The 23,163-nt window shown below is 35.5% G+C and overlaps 1 protein-coding gene across 1 annotated transcript; it reads right to left on the bottom strand.

Moving 5' to 3' along the window:
- Positions 1-20,591: 20,591 nt before the first annotated feature.
- On the bottom strand, positions 20,592-22,932 carry LOC135842824 (uncharacterized). Its single transcript, XM_065360473.1, has one exon. The coding sequence runs from the start codon at positions 22,911-22,913 to the stop codon at positions 20,835-20,837; it is 2,079 nt and encodes a 692-aa protein (XP_065216545.1). The 5' UTR covers positions 22,914-22,932; the 3' UTR covers positions 20,592-20,834.
- Between the last annotated feature and the right edge of the window lie 231 nt (positions 22,933-23,163).

The following is a 23,163-nucleotide window of genomic DNA, read 5'->3' as shown; positions in this document are numbered from 1 at the left end:
TTAAAAATTGAGAACTCTGAAATATTCACTTTTTATAATGTTTTTATTATTGAAAAATACACAATTGTATAAAAGTTTCAGTAAAAAGTTAAGCACAAATAAGTAAGTTCAACACGATTCACAAAGTTTGATAAAGTTATGGAATAATTCATAAGTTAAGTACTTTTAGGTAGAACAATAAATAGGTACAAGTAAAATAAGTCAGCAAGGTAAGAGCTGAAGTTGAACTGATGAATTAGCTTACTCAAAGCTCAGTATTTATTGGGAAAAGGTTGCATTGTAAGATTATGGAATTTCACAGTTTGAGACCGCTTCACTTTTTATGAATTGAATTCCAAAGGAGAACTTTAGTGGTCGCTTGTTTTTAGGTATAGGAAGGTATAGGGAAATCTAACATGCACTTATTTTTTAGTATAGAATCTTATGGATATGGATTTAAGAAGCAGCTCCCTTTTTTTAGGTAAATCAACGGATGTGTATTTATAACAAGCAGCTCTTTATTTGTATAGAAATGTACTTTTCAAGCAGCTTGTTTTTATAAGGAGGAATAAAGTACATATTGGAAAAAAGTGGTGACACAGATAACTCAGTTTATGAAGGAATGGTATAATAAGAGGCAGCTCTTGTTTATACAGGATGCCCAGAAATATCGAGCACCCCAAAGAAAGTTTTTCATTAAAAATATAGGTTGGCAACGTGAAATAGATGCATATGGTTGGTGGAATGTTATCTCTATATGCTATCATTATTATCATTCACTGTGACCAACCAAAGTATTTTAGTAGAAAACTTCTTTAGGGGTGCTCGATATTTCTGGGCACCCTGTATGTACTTACACATATATTAAAATTATTGGAAAGAAGTGATGAAACAGAAATGCAGTAGCTTTTATATGTTGTCATTACAATATCTAGTCCACTTCAATACAAGTAATAGTCCGGCATATGACAATAGGAGTAATTGCACCCCCCCCTCGCCGATCCTCCGGGACAACTTTTTTCTTAAAGGGGACATCCTAAGGAACATTTTAAAGCAAACTTGCCAAAAAAAAAGTTGGCCTTACTTACAAAGGTAGATCGAAAGATCATACAAAAATTTATCACCTGTCAAAATTTCAAGTGCTAAAGTGCGTTTTTCAATTTTTGGTGAATTTTTGAAAATCGAATTAAGGCCAAAAATGAGGGAAAAAATCAAAATTTTACCAAATTGACCAAGAAAGCTGAAATTTGGGATATACCCTATTTTCGACATGCCAAATCGATTGGAAACGGTTTCAACTCGTTTTGAGCAGTTCTGGAGCCTCTAGCAGATTTTTGAAACTCGAAATTCCCACAAAATTCCATCGAATTGGAGTTGTAAAGCTAAAATTTATTCTAAAAACTAATTTCAATACGCTACGAAGTACTGCAGGTGAATTTCAAGTCGTTTTGGATCCTCCAGTGACTTTTAGAAAATTTCTGAAGCCCCAGCAGATTTTTGAAACTTTAAATTTTCACAAAATTTCATCAAATGGAGATGGAAATCTACACTCCATTTTTAACACCCTCTGAAAACGACTTCTGGTGGATTTCAAGTCATTTTAGAGCATCCAACGACTTCTTTGAAAATTACTGGAGCCTCCAGTAGATTTTTGAAACTTGAAATTTCCCCAAAATATCATCAAACTAAGATAGAGAGTCGAAATTTATTCTGCAAACTAATTTCAATACGCTACGAAGTTGACTGCTGGTGAATTTCAAGTCGTTTTGGAGCCTCCAGCAACTTTTTGAAAGGTTGTATGACGTTTTTTTGGAAAATTAAAATTTCCTAAAAGTAGCTGGAAGCTTCAAAACCATTTGAAACCACCATGTAGTCTGCGAAGTAAATTTCAGCTTGCCAACTCCATTTGATAAATTAATGTTGGGGAAATTTCAAGTTTCAAAAATCTACTAGAGGCTCCAGTAATTTTCAAAAAAGTCGCTGGAGGCCCTAAAATGACTTGAACCCACCTGAAGTCGTCTTCAGAGGGTGTTAAAATTGGAGTGTAGAGTAAATTTCAGATTTCCATCTCCATTTGATGAAATTTTGTGAAAATTTAAAATTTCAAAAATCTGCTGGAGGCTCCAGTAATTTTTTTAAAAAAGTCGCTGGAGGCCCTAAAATGACTTGTGCCCACCTGAAGTCGTCTTCAGAGGGTGTTAAAATTGGAGTGTAGAGTAAATTTCAGCTTTCCATCTCCATTTGATAAAATCTTATGAAAATTTAAAGTTTCAAAAATTTTCTGGAGGATTCAGGAATTTTCAAAAAGTCACTGGAGGATCCAAAACGACTTGAAATTCACCTGCAGTACTTCGTAGCGTATTGAAATTAGTTTTTAGAATAAATTTTAGCTTTACAACTCCAATTCGATGGAATTTTGTGGGAATTTCGAGTTTCAAAAATCTGCTAGAGGCTCCAGAACTGCTCAAAACGAGTTGAAACCGTTTCCAATCGATTTGGCATGTCGAAAATAGGGTATATCCCAAATTTCAGCTTTCTTGGTCAATTTGGTAAAATTTTGATTTTTTCCCTCATTTTTGGCCTAAATTCGATTTTCAAAAATTCACCAAAAATCGAAAAACGCACTTTAGCACTTGAAATTTTGACAGGTGATAAATTTTTGTATGATCTTTCGATCTATCTTTGTAAAGTTTGAAAAAATTCGTTCAAGTCCTATATTAAAACGCAAAATCTGCGATTTCGGCTGACCTGTCAATCAAAATGGCCGCCATTTTGTAAGTAAGGCCAACTTTTTTTTTGGCAAGTTTGCTTTAAAATGTTCCTTGGGATGTCCCCTTTAAGAAAAAAGTTGTCCCGGAGGATCGGCGGGGGGGGAGGGTGCAATTACTTCTATTGTCATATGCCGGACTATAAGTAAAAATTTCAAAGAATGGTAATTTTTTTTCAAATTTTTTAAAGTTTTGTATAGGTACCTAATGTTTGGAATTGAACTCAATTTTTTTCAAGTTGTTAAAGGTAATTTTAAAAGTCTGATGCTAATATTGACTACATAATAAAAAAAAAAAAAAAAAAAACGAGAATATTATCGTGACATCATCTTAAAATTCCAGCAGAAATTAGTTATTTTTCATTTTAAAGATCTAAAATTACAATGAGAATCCATCGCATATTTTTTTCAAGTTTTTAAAAGTCAGACACGATACGAAAAAATTGAGCAATTTTTTTATCAAGTAATCGCAGGTCAGCGTGATAAAATTTTGGACAGGCCTCTCGGTCTGAAAAACATATCCATGTCAAAAAAAAAACTCTGATCTATCATGTTTGGAGACCAATGATTACAATTTTCCTTCTTTCCAAACATAAGAAACATTTAAAATAACTTTTTGAGCAAAATTCGGACGACCTCGGCCCAAAACGTGATTGATTTGACATGAAATTACTTCGAGATCCTCAAATTGCTGAATTTTTTTGTCGATTGAGAGGACTGCAGTAGATGGAGGTTTTGAGTTGAAACGTTTTCTACAGGTTAGCTAGGTAACGCAGATTGAAAAAAATACCAAACAAAACAACACGTGTGAATGACACGTACTTCTACTTACTTATCTAAGTCTTTAAACGTTTTAAAAATTAGTTCTCGAAATGATCCTTCGTATCGTTAGTACCTACGATAGGTTCGATATGGTACCTAAACGAAAACGACCTTCCTCGTCAATAAAAAAATTAATCCAAGAGTCACTAATAAACACTCGAAACGGTGCAAGTGCATGCAAAAATCTCGTCGAACGATGGTTTTAAAAGCCGCGCCTGCGAGTATATTTCGTAATAAAACCAGTCATTGACTTTTTTTCCTCAACTGATAAGCACGGTCGTATAAATATAAGCGTACACTTGTAAACATCCACGAACACGTATTAATTGCTTTTATCAACTTATCGATTAAGTTCGACGATCGCCTCGCGTTCCGGTGTATAAACGCGAGGACATTATAATAATAGGCCTAGTTATACCTCTACCTACTTCTATACCTACTATAAAACCAATGGTCTACCTACATCTGGCCACAGCAGCAGTTTTCTACAACGATATAAGTAAGCGAGCTTCCGAGTTGGTATCGTAGATATATGCGTACCATGGAAGCTCTCACATTGGAAAAAATCTCACCAGTGGCAAATTTTAGGCCAAAACCTCGCTATAAGCCGTTTGTCAAGTTGTTTCCTTAGCCGGCTCTCGATGGTCTCTCTGGCTGCGAACCTTCGTGAGTTGACGAGTACTGATGCTAATTTGTATTCCACGTTCATAGCGTAATAAAAGTAACTTGGCGTATTTTAATAGGAAATCTATCTCGAACGGTAGTAAAGTTACGAAAGATTTTCTCGCTGAAATTTCTGCGCAGCGATCGTGAATACGATTATACGACCAGAACAATGACCGACTTAGCAACAATTGGTATTCTTGTATACCTGTGTACAGTGTGTACATCTCTTCGTGTACCTATACTGGACGATAGCTGTATAGACGAATCGCCGATAATTTTTTTTTCTTCATCTCCTTTTCCTCAGACACACATAACCTGAAAGCGTCGTTTCGAAAACTATGTACACATTGGTTTACAGCGAGAAAGGTGACATCCAAAAAAAGAAAATCTCCTTTCGGGCATATCTATCATTTGTATAGGTATACGCTATAATGTTTACGCACGTTTTCTGTGTACCTATACACTCGCCAGGTGAATAGGTCAAATCGTGTATCGATTAATTGATACATTATCGACGAATCAAGTCTAAACGATGGCGCACTTGATCTCGCTCATTTGAATACCCCGCGTTAAATCTCGCATTTATCAAAAAATACTTATACTCGTACTACCACAACAGACGAGGTTATTATTCAAATTTTGCACATCGCCTCCAACCACGTCCAGATACCATACTTTGAAAACGTCTGCGAAGCTCGGCGGTATTTTTTCTCTCTTTCAAACGAATCGAATCGACCTTCCAGCGTATATCATTCGACGACGAGCAGGAAAGTTGCCAAGAAATCAGCGCGTACCTACCTAAGAGATTCAATGGAAAAATCGACGTCTTCATTGAATCTTCCAGCTTCGTGGAGCTGGCGATTTTTTTGATAATAAAAAAACGAGGACGAGGTGCATCCACGAGTACATGGTACATGTGTATAGGTTAGATACATACTTCCATAAATCTCTCCGTTATCTACTCGTATGGGTTTATGTGCCTTTTCTTCGTGTTAGGTGAACACCCACCAAATGGAAACTGATAGATAATTGTATAATTGTTTTGGATTATTCTGTTTATAGGAGAGTGCAAGTGTGAAGAAATCGACGTTCATTTAAGGTGTTGGTACTTGCAGTTTTACTAAAATGTATTTTCTTTGGCCAGTGTGAATCAGAAATTGCAGAAAAACGCCCTTTTTCGGGATCAAAATATCCAGAAAGTTTCGCTCGCAAAAAATGTGCTGGTCTGTCAATTGCAAAAAAAAAAAATCAGTTTTCTATCAAAATCAACCAAAAAATCTCAATTTTTTGCCAACATTTTAAAAATTGCACTCTCAGTGCCCACCTTATTAAAAAAATGTAAAAAAATACCCTCATTGCCAAAACAATTTTAGTTGCCACCAAAAATCAGTTTTTTTGATAAACTTTGAAAAAAAACAATTTTTTTTGAATCCAAATTATCAAAAAATTCTACTTTTTTGTCAAAATTGCAAAGAATTTTATTTTTATGCAAAAAAAAACTGTTTGAAAAATTAACACATTTTCTACCTACATAAAATTATCAAAAAAGTCTAGAAAGTTTAGTTTCTTCTAAAATTGCAGAGGCGGCTCTAATTTTAGTTGCCACCAAAAATCAGTTTTTTTGATAAACTTTGAAAAAAAAACAATTTTTTTTGAATCCAAATTATCAAAAAATTCTACTTTTTTGTCAAAATTGCAAAGAATTTTATTTTTATGCAAAAAAAAAAACTGTTTGAAAAATTAACACATTTTCTACCTACATAAAATTATCAAAAAAGTCTAGAAAGTTTAGTTTCTTCTAAAATTGCAGAGGCGGCTCTAATTTTAGTTGCCACCAAAAATCAGTTTTTTTGATAAACTTTGAAAAAAAAACAATTTTTTTTGAATCCAAATTATCAAAAAATTCTACTTTTTTGTCAAAATTGCAAAGAATTTTATTTTTATGCAAAAAAAAAAACTGTTTGAAAAATTAACACATTTTCTACCTACATAAAATTATCAAAAAAGTCTAGAAAGTTTAGTTTCTTCTAAAATTGCAGAGGCGCCTCTTTTTTTGGGTTAAAATTTTCAGAAAGTCCAATCGCAAAAATTTGATTTTTATGGCAAACATTTCGGAGGAAAAATGAATTTTTTAAAATCAAAATTATGATAAGATTGATATACAGGGTAGACAGAAATAACGTGAACCCCACAGAAAGTTTTTCATTAAAAATATAAATGTTGGCAACGTGAAATAGATGCATATGGTTGTCATTTCAGTCCAACAACCAATCGTGACGCAATCATTATTCAGGGTGAACACCCAAAATATGTATTTAGCAGAAAATCTTTTTTAGGGGTTCACGATGTAGGGGGAGAAAGTAATTATCTGGTCCTCGTCCGCAATGTAGAGGGGGTGGATTGCATATTTGAACGCATTACTTTTGTTGATTCTCGATATAATTGCATTTCTTCGCATAAATGCAATTATCCACCAACATTCTGTCCTCTGACTCTTTCCTAAGGAGCCTCATGAACCAAAACAGATACCTACACGATTTAACGGGGAACTTGATATTGTGAAGTGCGAAGTCATAAAATAGTAGAAAACATCATAAGTTGTTCAGGTAGGAAGCCCTGATAATAGATCTTCTCAGGGTTAAATCGTACAAAGGAAATTATGATATCTCAATTAGCCAAATGATAAATTCATGTATTGATAGCGTAAACACGTAATATCACAGGTTGCTCAAATTGTATACATGAATGAGACTTCTATAATTAAATGATAATTATAAACTTCTGGTAGAAAATGTAATAACTTAAATCGAATGCGTAATTTGGTGGTAGGCTTTCAACGTTTTTAGTTGCATATTGACTTGAGCCCAAAACTGAAAAGCTTATATGCAACCCCATGTTGGGGTCTTGGTTAAGGACATCGTGTTCTCTGGAGTGCCGTGTCTACTGACGAGCTTTTAACCCCGACGCCCGAGTGCTAGTTACATTCCACGATTCCTCATTTATGATCCTTCATGACTTATATCCCATGATACAGTGGAGATATAAGAACGCGTAAGGTGTGACTCGATATGTTGGTCCCAGCATCCTTAGAAAGCGTACCCACAGCATAAATTGGTATTTCGTAAGTCTTGGTCACCAAGGTATTCCACTGGGCAGCAAGAAGTCGAAAGCGTCCGTGGTGAGTTGTTGGAACTAACAACTGAGGAAAAAACGCTTGTGTAGGAGCTTATAAGTGCGAAAGTTCAATGTAAAAGTAGCAGGGATGACGGATATTTGGTGTGAAAGTAGGGACATGACGGCGGCAGCAAGTTGGTGGCGATATTGTGGAAGGGTTGATGAGTCGCTAATATTTCCGGCAACTGACATCACAAATACTTTAAATAAAATGAGTATGACGTCACAACTACCTTGTAGAATTATGTAGGAACGTTCATTTTCTACCGCCTATAATGGAAAAAGTGATCATTTCTACCGCTACAACAATATTTCTGTTCACCCTGTACAAACAATCCTACCTATGTATATCTCTGTAAAAACTGTAAAAAAACAACAATTTTTTTCGAAATTGTACTATTTTTTCAATAAAATTGTCAAAAAGTCTCGTTTTTGGCCAAAATTGCAGAAATAAATCCCTTTTTTTTGTCAAATGTTCTAAAATTAAGTCTTGCTTTTGGCGCAAATTAAATACTTTTTTCAAGTTCTTTTTTTCAAATAAGAATTACCGAAAGTTTATTTGCTTTTATACCGCAAAAAATTCAACTTTCATATAAAAGCTACAAAAAAGACCCTTATTCCTTATCAAAATTATCAAAAAAAAAACCAAATCATCTTGTTTTTGTCAAAATTCCAAAAAATTCACCATTTTTTGGGTCAAGCTTTGCAGAAAGTTTCGCTCGCAAAAAATCTGCTTTTTTGGTGAAAATTGAAAAAAATGGGCACCCAAAATCAATTTTTAAAAAATCATACTTCTTTGTAAAAACTGTAAAAAATAAGAGTCAGTTTTTGTCAAAATTGTCAAAAAAAAATCTGTCTTGTGGCCAGAATTCTTAAAAAATTACTTTTTTTAGGTACCAAACTTGGGTAAGTACATAAAAGATCTTAATTTTTTTTGCAAAAAATGCTAAAAATTCTACTTTTATGTAAAAACTGTAAAAAAGACCCATTTTTGTTACAAAGGAGCCTGTTTTTTTCAAAACAATTTTTGATCAAAATCTCAAAAAATTGTAGTTTTTTCTCTCAAAAAATCACCTTTTTGAAGAAAAATGCGATCATAAAAAAAATGTCTCAGCGACAAATTACGGCCGTAAAATAAACAATATGAGTACAAATAATTGACTTAATTTTTTTAGAATCCGTTACTAATAAAAACTTATTTTTTTGTTTCCTTGTTTGCTTTTTTTAACACGATGGCGAGTCCTTTGCAGGCACTCAAAAAAAAGCTTAGGCTTGGTGGGAAACCTCCCTTTCTCCCTTAAATCTATTTTTCTCATTTTTTGAACCGGAATAATTCAACATTTTCTTCTCACCTTGAATGTGGTGCTCGAAGATGCCTCAAGCTCCTCTATCTTCCATGAAAAAAAAAACTGAAAATAATAAGTTAATACTGAAATTTGATATTTCAGAAGAAATTATGGTCTGATGAATCTAAATCAATCTTGTTAAACTCACTGAATTCGAATCTGAAAACAACGGATTGAATTTTCTAGTTTAAAATCAATTTAGACTCCAATGTTGGACATTCTGACAACAAATTTCAATTTCTGAAAAAGAATAGCCTCCCTCCTACTTTCTGGGGGGGGGAGCCAAAGATGAACATTTTTCATCCTTTTCATTAAGTGTAGGAAACTTATAAAAAAATGTTGAGCAAAATCCGAATACCTACCAACCCTATAAACCGACCCAATTTGGAATGGAATGGCCCAAGTTGATTTTAAAATACTCCAAAAAATCAATCTCCAGCAAGATCTTTTTTCAAACGTCAAAATTTCAAAAGATCAAAACAAATACAACATCTCCAAACCAAACAACCCTCCCAACTGCAACACTGGGTAGGTAAATCCAAAACTTTCTTCTCTAATTGGCATCGTATCAACCGTATCCATCGGTTATGACGGGACTTGAGCCTTCAGGTGAGATGTGCAATGCGCATACCAACGCGAAGCGTTAAAACAAAAATCACTAATTAACACCGAAGAGCCACACCGCGAATAATAGAAAATTGACTAATTATCGTTGATCGGTCAAAAAAGCACGTGTCCTACACGTTCTGTTCTATACCCGTATGTTCGACCCATTTTCCCTAACTGCCGTAAAATAAGAAAGTAAAAATGTAAAACCGAAAGTACGCCAGTACGCTGGATGGTAATGGTAAAAAGAAGGCAAAAAATTATCGTTGCTTATTCGTGACTATAATTGCCAAAATATCTTTGAGAAATGATAATTTAATGGTTTTTTTTGGTGACAATGGGTTTAACAGAGAGAAACGAAGTAATGTATGTTAAAAACAGATTGCGTATACGTAGAAGACGAATAAAGATGTTAATTACGCGATAGTGCATGCTGAATGCGTTGTCGTTGTTGTTGTTGTTGAAAAAGTCTCCAGCAAAATGGAAACGTATTTATATGTCAGCCAATGGACAGATGGAAAATGAGACAAGATTAGAAACATTTTAATTTATCGTTTAATCGAAATTTGAATAGAGTCAATTAGGTTACTATTAGGAGTAGAGGTACGTTGTATGAGATCTAGAATAACTACTTTTCTTACCTATAAGTACACCTTACTGACCTGTAGGTACCCGTGTTTGAATCAAAGAGATACGATCGCTGAGATGCAACATTGAATAGTACATATAATACGAGTGTTTTTCTTAAACGAAAGTAATCTTGATAGTCCGGCATATGACAACAGGAATAATTGCATCCCCCCTCGATCCTCTGGAATAACTTTTTTCATAAATATGACATCTTAAGGAATATTTTAAGGCACAAACTAGTCAAAATAATTTGACTTTACAAACAGGATGGCAGCCATTTTGATTGACAGGTCAGCTGAAATCGCAAATTTTGCTTTCCAACATAGGACTTGCACGAAATTTTTTGAACTGGACAAAGCTAGATCGAAAAAGCAAACAAAAATTCATCATCAGTCAAAATTTCAAGTCTAAGATGCATTTTTCGATTTTTGGTGAATTTTTGAAAATCAAATTCAAGTCAAAAATGAGAAAAAATCGAAAATTTACCAAATTGACCTAGAAAGCTAAAAATTGAGATATGTCCTATTTTCGACCTGAAAAATTGATTGAGAACGGATTCAAACCGTTTTGAGCAGTTCTGGAGCCTCCAGCAGATTTTTGAAATTTGAAATTTCCACAAAATTTTATCCAATGAAGTTGTAAATCTGAAATACACGCTGCACTCCAACTCGAACACGCTATTAAATCGACTGCTGGTGAGTTTAAGTCATTTTTGAGCCTCCATCGACTTTTTGGAAATTCTTGGAGACTCCAGTAGATTTTTAAAACTAGAAATTTCGCCAAAATTTCATCAAAATGCAGTTGGAAAGCCAAAATAATTTTAATACGCTATGAAGTCTAATGCAGGTAGATTTCAAGTCGTTTTGAAGCCTCCAGCGACTTTTTGGAAATTACTGTAGCCTCCAGCAGGTTTTTCAATGGTCAAAATTTCCATAAAATTTTACCATTCTGAGATTTTACTCTTCGAAAAAACGTTAAAATCATGTTTTCACGATTTCAATGAATTAAAATCTCAGAATTTGACCCAAAAAAGCTCAATATGAATGTTACAGAAAAAACCAAATGAAAAATTATCGAGCACTTGCTAGTGTGTTTCAAAATATGTGAATTCTTCAATTTATTTGAATAAATACTTCATAAATGTCTTTTTTAGGGGTGCCTAAAGTGGAGGGCTCTATTAAAGGGTTGAAAATTACAAATACAGGGAACTTAATTAAACTTTTTCGTCTAGATAATTGAATATATACCTCAAAAAGTTACGTTTGGCGCAAATCGCAGGTTTCTCTAGTTTTCCAGGGGTTCCCAAATATCGATAAATTACAAAAAATTGGAAAATTGGATTTTTGAGTACCAGTGCAAAATTTTATTGAGCTCAAAATTTGGTAAGATGGAGGTCTTTTAGATAATAATAAACTGATAGGCTCAAAATAGTGGTTCCAAAATTTTCCAAAAACTAACCCCCCCCTCCCCATTTGTGCCCCAAGGGTCGAATATATAGAAATCGCCTTGCATAACGTTTATAGGATTTAAACGGATGTCCTACTTACGCTAAGAACGTTTTTAAAAATAATACTCAGTGGTTCCTAAAAAAAAAATTATTCACAAATTTGGGAACCCCTGGAGCCCTAAAAAGGGTAATTTTGGATCAAATAACCACGGATTCGTATTTGGCACATTTATTACAACATTTTAAGTCTGGTGCCGAAAAATGGCCTTATCGCGACTCCTCCTTACAAGTTTCAAAAATCTGCTGGATGCTCCAAAATTACTTGTACCTACTTGCAATCGACTCGATAGCGTGTTGAAAATGAAATGCAGTGTGAATTTTGGATATCTGACTGTGTTTGGTGAAATTTTATGGAAGTTTTCAGCATTGAAAAATCTTCCAGTAATTTCTAAAAAGTCGCTGGAAGCTACAAAACGATTTGAAATTCACCTGCAGTCGATATCATAGCGTATTGAAATTAGTTTACGAAATAAATTTCTGTTGGTAAAATTTTGTGGAATTTTCGAGCAACGAAAAACCAGCTGGAGGCTCCAGTGATTTCCAAAAGGTCGCTGGAAGCTCCAAAACGATTTGAAATTCACCTGCAGTCGACTTCATAGGGTACTAAAATTATTTCACGAAATAAATTTCGGTTGGTACAATTTTATGGAAGTTTCGAGCATTGAAAAATCTGCTGGAGGCTCCAGTAATTTCCAAAAAGTCGCTGGAAGCTCAAAAACGATTTGAAATTCACCTGCAGTCGACATCATAGCGTATTGAAATTAGTTCACGAAATAGATTTCGGTTGGTAAAATTTTATAGAAGTTTCGAGCATTGAAAAATCTGCTGGAGACTCCAGTAATTTCCAAAAAGTCGCTGGAGGCTCCAAAATGACTTGAAATTGACCTGAAGTCGACTTCACAGGGTATTGAAATTAGTTCATGAAATAAATTTCGGTTGATAAAGTTTTATGAAAGTTTCAAGCATCGAAAAACCTGCTGGAGGCTCCAATAATTTCCAAAAACGTCGCTGGAAGCTCCAAAACGATTTGAAATTCATCTGCAGTCGACTTCATAGGGTATTGAAATTAGTTCACGAAATAAATTTAGATTGGTAAAATTGTATGGAAGTTTCTAGCAATGAAAAATCTGCTGAAGACTCCAGTAATTTCCAAAAAGTCGCTGGAAGCTCAAAAACGATTTGAAATTCACCTGCAGTCGACTTCATAGGGTACTAAAATTATTTCACGAAATAAATTTCGGTTGGTACAATTTTATGGAAGTTTCGAGCATTGAAAAATCTGCTGGAGGCTCCAGTAATTTCCAAAAATTCGCTGGAAGCTCAAAAACGATTTGAAATTCACCTGCAGTCGACATCATAGCGTATTGAAATTAGTTCACGAAATAAATTTCGGTTGGTAAAATTTTATAGAAGTTTCGAGCATTGAAAAATCTGCTGGAGACTCCAGTAATTTCCAAAAAGTCGCTGGAGGCTCCAAAATGACTTGAAATTGACCTGAAGTCGACTTCACAGGGTATTGAAATTAGTTCATGAAATAAATTTCGGTTGGTAAAGTTTTATGAAAGTTTCAAGCATCGAAAAACCTGCTGGAGGCTCCAATAATTTCCAAAAACGTCGCTGGAAGCTCCAAAACGATTTGAAATTCACCTGCAGTCGACTTCGCAGGGTACTGAAATTAGTTCACGAAATAAATTTAGATTGGTAAAATTGTATGGAAGTTTCTAGCATTGAAAAATCTGTTGAAGACTCCAGTAATTTCCAAAAAGTCGCTGGAAGCTCAAAAACGATTTGAAATTCACCTGCAGTCGACATCATAGCGTATTGAAATTAGTTTACGAAATAAATTTCTGTTGGTAAAATTTTATGGAAGTTTCAAGCATCAAAAAACCTGCTGGAGGCCCAGTAATTTCCAAAAAGTCGCTGGAAGCTCCAAAAAGATTTGAAATTCACCTGCAGTCGACTTCACAGGGTACTGAAATTAGTTCACGGAATAAATTTCAGTTGATAAAATTTTATGGAAGTTTCGAGCATTGAAAAATCTGCTGGAGACTCCAGTAATTTTCAAAAAGTCGCTGGAAGCTTCAAAACGATTTAAAATTCACCTGCAGTAGACTTCATAGGGTTTTGAAATTAGTTCACGAAATGAATTTCAGCTTTATTTAGTGGAAATTTCAAGTTTCAAAAATCTCCTGGAGGCTCCAAGAATTTTTAAATAGTTGCTGGAGCCTCCAAAATGACTTAAACTTACCAGCAGTCGATTTAATAGCGTGTGTAAGTTGAAATTCTCCGAATTTCGGATTTTCAAGGTCATGCTGGAGGCTCCAGAACTGCTGAAAACTGGTTGAAACTGTTTCCAATCGATTTGGCTGGTTGAAAATAGGTTATATTTCAAATTTCAGCTTTCCAAGTCAATTTAGAAAAATTTTGATTTTTTTCTCATTTTTGACTTGAATTTCCTTGATTTTCAGAAATTCCCCAAAAATCAAAAAAATGTCGATGTTGCAAAGCAAAATTTTGCGATTTCGGTTGACCTGTCAATCAAAATGGTCGCCATTTCGCTAGTAAGATCAATTTTTCGGCAAGTTTGCTTTAAAATGTTCTTAGTAGGAAGTCATTTTTGTGAAAAAGTTGTCTCAGAAGATCGGGGGGGGGGGAGGAATCAATTTTCGTTTGCTTGGTGGGTGTTGCCTCAGAATTGAGAATCACGAAAGAATTTCCTTCTATTTCAGAGTATATTTATTTTAAAAATCATCCCATTTCTTCCATCCATAATCGATCAACAGAATTGTATTCCAATCAGCAACCATGACTTCTGACCATTCCCTCATTATATAGTTACCTGTATACCTACCTACGTACCTACCTTCCTTTTCACTCATGGGAAGATTTTAAACTCCGGCGAAATAATTGAAAATCGAATCCTATATCTACACTCGTCCATTGCAAACTGGTCGCGATCCATTGAACCTCTGCTTTTAACCAGTTTGAAGAGGCATTGTTGAGTTTTGCAACGTTATGCTGGCTGCCACCGACTACGACGACGACGACGACTGCGAAGACGCCGACGAGCGACGATGACGATGATTAATTAGAAAAATATTTAATACTGTGTGAATACACATCGAACCGCCGCAACATCCAAGAATGTGTCTCGAAGGTGTACAGAAAACCACGATTTATGCTATTTTTTCAACGATAACGAGAAAAAATTATCGAGAAAGCTCCAACTCACGTGATTCATTGAAAGTCTTCGTATACCTACCTATACCTAGGTATAGTCTATCCTAGCTACCATTTTTTCTACACCACATATTCAGGTATAATTTTACCTTCATCATCAACATCGGTGTCGGCATCATTTCTATTACTTTATCACTCTTGTCTATAATGAAAACAAACGATAAACAAAATTTATTTTATTCGATTTTAGAATAGGTAGGTAAACGACATTTATAGACGCCAGCCGATGAAAATATTCGATAAAAACTTGCGAAAGTATATACGGCGTTAATTAGCGACGCTTTTATACGCCTGGTTCTCAATTAGAGCATCGTATTGTACCTACAGCAATTAATTTGTTGAAGAATTTTACTCTCTGGTCGTAACAATAAAATAAAATAAAAAAAGATAACCTAATAATAATGTGGATTTCGTGTATACGTATTTCTCTATGGTAGGTAAGGCAAGACTTGTCTAAATCGTGCTATATCCTCGATTGGTGATAATTAGCGAAATTCTCCACTGAGCTATTGAATTTTGGTGGTCGTTGTGTTGCTGGTGAAATTGTACGTACCAATATACTCACCAGCTATAGAGCTAGATCTACAAGTATGGACTTCTATAACAACGTGTAGGTATACTTTCATCGAGAACGGTCTATAATCCAGTATTTAATAGGTAGTGAAATATATTGTCTCACGGTTTTATTTTTTATTTTTTTGGATGAAATCACAAATGCAGAATTTACCTAAAAAAAATAAAATTATCTCCAACATGTACAAATGTTATAAAATAAAAACTAGTTTGGCGCGTTGATTATATCCGGTTATCAATGCATATACTTACATTGATAACGATCCTTGGCCGCAACATTCTAATAACAATTTCTCGTATATCTACTGACGCTAATTCTGGTATGATTTTTATTCGCGGTATCATTTTTAAGCAACATGGAACATGGAACAATTTGCTTTCTTGTTTTATAAAACTTACAATGTCATATATTTTAATTCGGCTTTTTTCCATAGCTTTGTGGCCAGTTCACAAGAGGTTGGTTGAAATTTTCGAGTCTGTACGTTTCACTTTTCTTCTGTAGCTGTAGGTAAATGACGACTAATTTGATGCTGCTCCGCGCGATGATGGTGTTTAATCGTGCGAAAATTTTACATGTTGATGAGTATCTATGGCAAGATTTACAATGTAATCTTGTCAAGCTGATACGATTTATCGGTTTGTTTTATTTTTTTCTCAACTCGTCAGATCTGTAGATCGTGTTAAAGTGGTCAATATTCGAAAGTTTTAAACGTTGCAGCATTGCGTTGTATACTGTGTTTACAATAGTACCTATAGTAGGTTCACATAGCGGTTAATCGATTAAGTAAGTAAACGAATAGTTGTGCTGGATTCATTGACTATTGTAGGTCTAGGTATTACTTGGGGAATTGGGATATTTATTTAAGTTCTGATTTTATAAAACGGACGAGGGAAGCTCTCGGTCCCCTGGTCAAACATTTTGCTCATTTTTTAAAAATCTATCCAACAACCTAAGCCTAAGCATACCTAAAATTGAAGGTTCTCCCAGAATTTAAAGTTCCCAAAACAGTTCAAAAATTGCATTAAATTGACGAAAAATCAACTAATAGCAAATTGAACATTTTTTCATAAATCTAAATTTGGTTTCATTTTTTTTCGTGGGGTTGGGGGGGGGAGGGATTTGCAATTTGATTGAAAATTCACTTTTAAACTGATAAGCAGGATTTTTAATTTGGTCGAAATCGGTTCAGCCGTTTACGAGATATGAACGTTTAAGTGTGTTTCAACGTTATGGATAAGCAGAAATTTGTGTAAACCCTTATATCTCGCAAACGGCTCACCCCCAACAAACAGATGGGGTGGTTAGGGTGTGTAGGTTGCAGATTGGTACGCCGAAGGTCGGGTGTTCGAATCCCGCGCGAGTCAAGAGGAGAAAATTTTTTGTTGATTTTTTTGTTAATTTTTTTGTTAATTTTATCCGTCCAAAATTTTTTTGCCATAAAAAATCAAAATTTTTCAAAAATTTCTAGTGTAATTTTTGTTTTAACAAAAAACATTAAGTTTTTGGTAAATAGCCAGTAAATTTTGATAATTTTTTTTTTTTGTTAATAGTAATTTTTAGTAAATAAAATGATTAGTTATTTTTGGTGAATTACTCGTAATTAAAGTTGGTCGAAAATTTTGGTAAATTGCTTGGGTAATTTTTGGTAAATTGGTAAAGTTTGGTAAATTGGTAAAAACCTTTGACAGTAAATTACTGGGGTAATTAAAATTCGGTAAAAAATTGGTAAATTAGTGAGGAAATGTCTCGTAAATTACTGAGGTGAATGTTGGTAAATTGCTGGGGTAATTTTTGGTAAAATGGAAAATTGGTAAATTAGTGGGTAATGTCTGGTAAATTACTGAGGTAAATGTTAGTAAATTGCTGGGGTAATTTTTGGTAAATTCGTAAATTTTGGTAAAGTGGTAAATTTTGGTAAATTGATAAATTTGGGTAAATTCGTAAGTTTTGGTAAATTTGTAAATTTTGGTAAATCGGTAAATTTTGGTAAATCGGTAAATTTTGGTAAATTGGTAAATTTTAGTAAATTGGTAAATTTTGGTAAAATGGTAAATTTTGGTAAATTGATAAATTCGTAAATTTTAGTAAATTGGTAAATTTTGGTAAATTGGTGAATTTTGGTAAATTGGTAAATTTTGGTAAGGTAAATTTCAGTAAATAGCTAAATTTCAATTCTGGATAAAAATTAAGCCATTAAAAACCTCTAAATTTTGGTAAATCGGTAAATTTAGGTAAATTGGTAAATTTTGGTAAATTGGTAAATTTTGGTAATTTAGTAAATTGGTAGATTTTGGTAAAATGGTAAATTTTGGTAAATTGATAAATTTTGATAAATTCGTAAATTTTAGTAAATTGGTAAATTTTGGTAAATTGGTAAATTTTGGTAAGGTAAATTTCAGTAAATAGCTAAATTTCAATTCTGGATAAAAATTAAGCCATTAAAAACCTCTAAATTTTGGTAAATCGGTAAATTTAGGTAAATTGGTAAATTTTGGTAAATTGGTAAATTTTGGTAAATAGGTAAATTTTGGTAAATCGGTAAATTTTGGTAAATTGGTAAATTTTGGTAAATTGGTAAATTGGTAAATTTCGGTAAATAGGTAAATTTTGGTTAATAGGTAAATTTCAGTAAATAGGTAAATTTCAGTAAATGGGTAAATTTCGGTAAATAGGTAAATTGGTAAATTTTGGTAAATTGGTAAATTTTGGTAAATAGCTAAATTTTGGTAAATTGGTAAATTTCGGTAATAATTTTGTTTTTTGTCAACAATTTTCCTGATATATTATTCCACTTGTAATATGACGGTTACGTCTTCATAAGTACGCTAATTTTTATTTGAAAATCAATTTCATAAAAGTGTAATATGATGGCTACTTATGATTGACTATTTTATTTTGTCGATGTTTTCGACTTTTCGTATTCATTAAATCGGTAAATTTGGGTACTTCCGCGCATTTTGATAAATTGGTAAATTTTTAAGTAATGTCTGGTAAATTACTGAGATAAATGTTGGTAAATTACTGGGGTATATTTAGAGCAAAGTCGGTTGATCTTGCGAACTGCGCAAGATGTTTTTAAACATTGTTCAAGACTTTTGCGCCTGAAATTAGGTCACGATCGACAAGTGTCAAAAAATATGGATTATGTTAGGAGGGAAAAACAAACATTTTTTTCAATTTTTTTTTGAGTTTTTTGATCAATAATAATATGTAAGGCCGAAATGTGGTCATGATTTTGATAAAATAATATTGTGTCGTAGGTACCTACTAAATATACGTTCGTATATTCGATACCTACTGACTAATTACCTACTCGAATAAGCAGGTAATCGGATACGGAGATGTACTAGTGTAATTGTAATAAAGCTAATTACTTACCTCGGCTATGGGTTTTACAGTACACTACCGAACACAATAAATTATCATACGCAAAGTTCGTGTAAACGAATGTATTTGTCAATAAAGACAACTTAAAACCGACTCGGAGCACTTCAAAGGGTTCAACACAACGATTATTCGGGGGGAATTACAAATTACGTTAACACTACTAAATTATTACTAAATTATAAAATATACAAAAACACTTTAAACCTAGGGCCGGAGCTCTAAAGAATTAAGGACATATTAACTTGGCAACTCGTATACTCGCGGATTCGAACTACAAGTTGGTCCAGTTGCCAAAGAAGCTGGAAGGCTCATTTGACACCTTGACCACTCATTGTTACCAACCACATCACCGAACGGTGCTGGAAGGGTTAAATTACCTGTTTATACACATACGTGTTACCATTAAGGCATATCCGTCTAACATATGCCCTCCGAGGTTTACTCAGCTATGACTCAGCGAGCTAAGTTCCCAGCAGAGGAAATCACGGTGTGAGACATAGACATGACTTAATGATAACACTGTCCGTACGGACCCTGCTGCCCCCCATGAGTTTCTCGGATGAGAAATTGGTGAGCAGAGAAGAAAAAAGAAAATTCTCAAATTTGGAACCACAGTGCACCCTAGGTGTCGACGCAGGCACGTACGTGACCCACTGAGCCACCAGAGATCGATTACTCGAAATCCAATGTACTCAACAAATACACGTAACTACCTAGCTCTAGCCTAGAATACACGACATCGAAAAGGTTGCCAGTTAGCAATAATACGATCCTTTTTTGTTTCAGATATCCGTCCAAAAAGGTGAGAATATGGATCGATTGAAGATAAGCCGTCTGAGCTCTGAACGATGAAGCGAATAAGAGCTACGTACGTAGCTGCGAGTTCGATGTCCAAGTCAACATGTCCAAAACAGGTGAGAACCGGTTACCAACTATTGCTATTATTTCGATATAACTACTGTGAATAATAATCAAAAAAAAAAAATATTAAATTTGGATTTAAACTAGGCTCGTAATTATACACCTTGTATACTAACACAATTGTTTCTATTTTTATGTTTCAGGTTTATGGGTCATTAATGCCTCCGAGCCGGTTTGTATTTACGTTCGTATTCATTCTTACGATTAAGTGCAACGTTTAGGAAGAAAAAATGTGCGAATTAAAAATAAGTTTGTACTTCTTTATTTATTGTACTATTACAACATGCACTGTCAATACTGATTATTGTTTATTGAGAAAAAATAAAAATAAATATCAATACTATTTCGTTAACTAATTTAGACACTCAGTCTTAAAATTTCAGTCTTTGAAATTAAACATAGGGAAAATAATCAACGATAAAAAATAAGGTCGTTAAGACAAAGAAATGCTACTTACGTAGACATAGCGTAAAAAAAAAAATCACTGAATTCATACACGAACTGTTATACCACCTCGAACGTGTAGAAAAATTATAACGTAAAGTACAAACATAACATGATACTAAAAAGAAAGAAAAAAAAAAAAAAAATATAAAAAAAATATAAAAATGGGTACTACTTGTTGAAAAACAATAAACAAATCTTCGAGGTTATATTTAGTCCTAAGACTCTAAATGTGGTACATACGTACGCCTTACAACTAATGCCAAAGTAATAACCTCTCCAAAAAAAAAAAAAATCTTGATTTTGCTTAATTTTAACTCAAACAACTACATAACAAAGTAAAAATTAATGAATAATTTGCTTATTAAGCATATGTCATGGATCGGTATAAAATATTTACATAGGTCACGAATCGAGAGAATTTTAGACAAAGTCTATACGTCATAATTGGGGTTATTCACGAACACGACGATGAATTTATCAATTTCAAACTGAACGATAGAGATTTTGATTAATTAATAGGACATGTCGCATCGATAAGAGTTATTATTTGCCAAATTTTTAAAATTTATTACCAAAAGATCGATGCAAAATTACTCGTACGAGTATTGATTTTGAATAGAGATGGGACAATTCCTCTTTTTCAATTTTGTTTCTGGTCTACATTTTTCCAGCATGAGCTTCATAGTACCATGCAAACGTAAGCAATAACAATGACGTACGTCAATATCATGCTGTTAGTTTGAAATTGATAAATTGTACAAACGAACCTTATTCGAGCATTTCTTCGTCCGTGGTTAGATTTGGAGCGGTTGTCGCATCGCCGTCGGTTTTTCCAGTATTTTCAGCTTGCTGATTTTCATCGTCGCTCAGCTCTGAGACCGTGGTAGATAGCGATTTCATGTCCTCGTCAATATGGAGTTTGGAATCGACAGAATCGTTATCGGCATCGTCGTTGTTATCCGGTTGAGGCGTTGGTGGCCGTGCTTCCTGTTCGTTCGCTCGAACGCCCGAAAAACCTTCGCTTTCGTCAATTTTTTCTTCGGCCGTTGAAACGTCGTCGTTGGTATGGTTTTCGGAGTCTTGGCCGGCGGTAAGGTTTACCCAACTCTCGGTGTGTGCGGCTTTCGTCGATGGGCCAGGTTGGGCATCGTCTTCAGTCAAATCGTTGACGGCCTGGTGCGGCTGAGCGTCGCGCGACGTCGAAGCTGGGCCATGCGTCAGCTGGCGGTTGTCAGTCGTCGACGAAGATTCATTTTCGGACTGCGATTCTGCCGTCGGGTTGCGAAGAAGATTTTCGGGTTCTCGATACCGTTGACGTATTGCCTCGCTGGCATCGTTGGTTGGCGGAATGAACGTGTGCCGTATCCATACCGCGAACTCCTCATGTTCCTGTATCGTGTACATGGGAGGTCGTTCACCTACTGTCGGGGTGTAGTTCACGAACCACGGATAAGGGTCGATCAATGCGTAGCGTCCGCCGAGCATGGTGCTGTAGTTCACCTCAAACACTGACATGACCGAAGCGTATACAGTTTCATCTTGCTCCGCGTGTTGAATAATTGGCACAGCGTAAATTTCACGCACTCCGCGGTCGCGGCAAATCTTGATTAATCTGCGAAATAGTTCTTTGAATTCTTCGCTGTCGAAATTATCGAACGCATCAAGATTACCAATGGAGATGATGAGGCGAGGCGGTAGCCGTTTGAAACTTGCGAGCGTGCTGATGAATTCTCGAATACGAATCTCGCGTCCATACAGACCGGGATGCATGTATTCGCGTATATCGCGTTGGTACATAATCCATTCAGCTACACCTAGCACAAATCCATCACCAGCCAATAACACGTCTTGTGCGGCGACCGCCGATCTCGCGTCATTTTCGCCGACGAATACGCCAAGTGTCGTAAACTCGTGAGGTAGGGCGTTGAGCGGATAGAATGGCTTGAGCATTTTGGAGTCGATCTTGAATTTTTTGTAGAAACGATTGTGGCTTTTCGAAAGATTTGCCATGCAATGCGGTCTTTGTTTCTCGGCAGGTTTCGCAGGCTCGGTGATGAATTTGCTCGTTGGATTGCGTGCGGTAGGTGGAATCGCCTCGTATCTGTCGTTGCTTGGCGCTGGACCAGATCGAAGGGGTCGGAAGCCCATGGTTGCGATCGATCCATCTGCATTATATTGGGGTAGATCTCGCATCGGCGTATCGTATTCGTAGTTGGACAATGCGGCAGCAGCGTGCGAATTCGTAGGTCGGCGGTGAGACGTAGCATTATCGAAAGGCCGTACGGTCGCTACGTTTCCAGAAGACATACCAGGTGTCGGCGATGTCACGTTCGTGGCGTTGGTCGTCGAAGTCGTCACCGCGTTTGTGGCGGTATTTGCCGGAGTCGTATCGGTATTCGTCGAAGTCGTCGAAGTCGTGGATACACGTCGCTGATCGGTGGTACTAGTAACAGCTGCGTTACGATTAGGCATATTGCGACTGGCTACATTGACTCGCGGCGGCCTGGTAGCTTGGTTACGATTTACGAGCGTAGCGTTCTCGTTACGTAGTTGGCGATTGACTTCTCGCTGGTGCTGCAATTGATTTTGTAAGCGGCGAATCGTCGCATCTCTATCTTGCACCGATTCGCGATAATTTTCCATGATGTATTCATACCTCGAAATTCGTTGGCGGGCCGCGTCGAGTTCAATTTGTGGGTCCGGACGGGCAATTGGAGCTGCGGCGATTTGATCGGTTGCCGGACTAATGAAGTTCGCGTCGAGTGGCCTTATCGCTCGGTTACAATTCAGCTCTGGGCATAATACAAAATTGCCATTTTCGTCGGAAGCCATCGACTCACCTCGCATTTGGCTAAGGCAAAACGGGTGAAAAGCGTGGCAGCGCGTGGCGGCCAGCGTCGGTAAATTATCATGATTTACTCGTTGGTTTGGGTCGAAAATCGGTTTGTGACATTTGGAGCACAAGATTACCGTAATTTGGTCGTCGGCCATGGTTGAATTCACTCGCGATCGGTAAAGTTTTTCCACGAATCGTACACACGTACCCGAGATGTCGAACACTCTGAGTTCGTAGATATATAATTCGCGACACACCGAC

Source organism: Planococcus citri, chromosome 4, assembly GCF_950023065.1.
Source record: "Planococcus citri chromosome 4, ihPlaCitr1.1, whole genome shotgun sequence".
NCBI classification, from domain to species: Eukaryota; Metazoa; Arthropoda; class Insecta; order Hemiptera; family Pseudococcidae; genus Planococcus; species Planococcus citri.
This window is presented reverse-complemented; position numbering and strand designations above follow the sequence as displayed.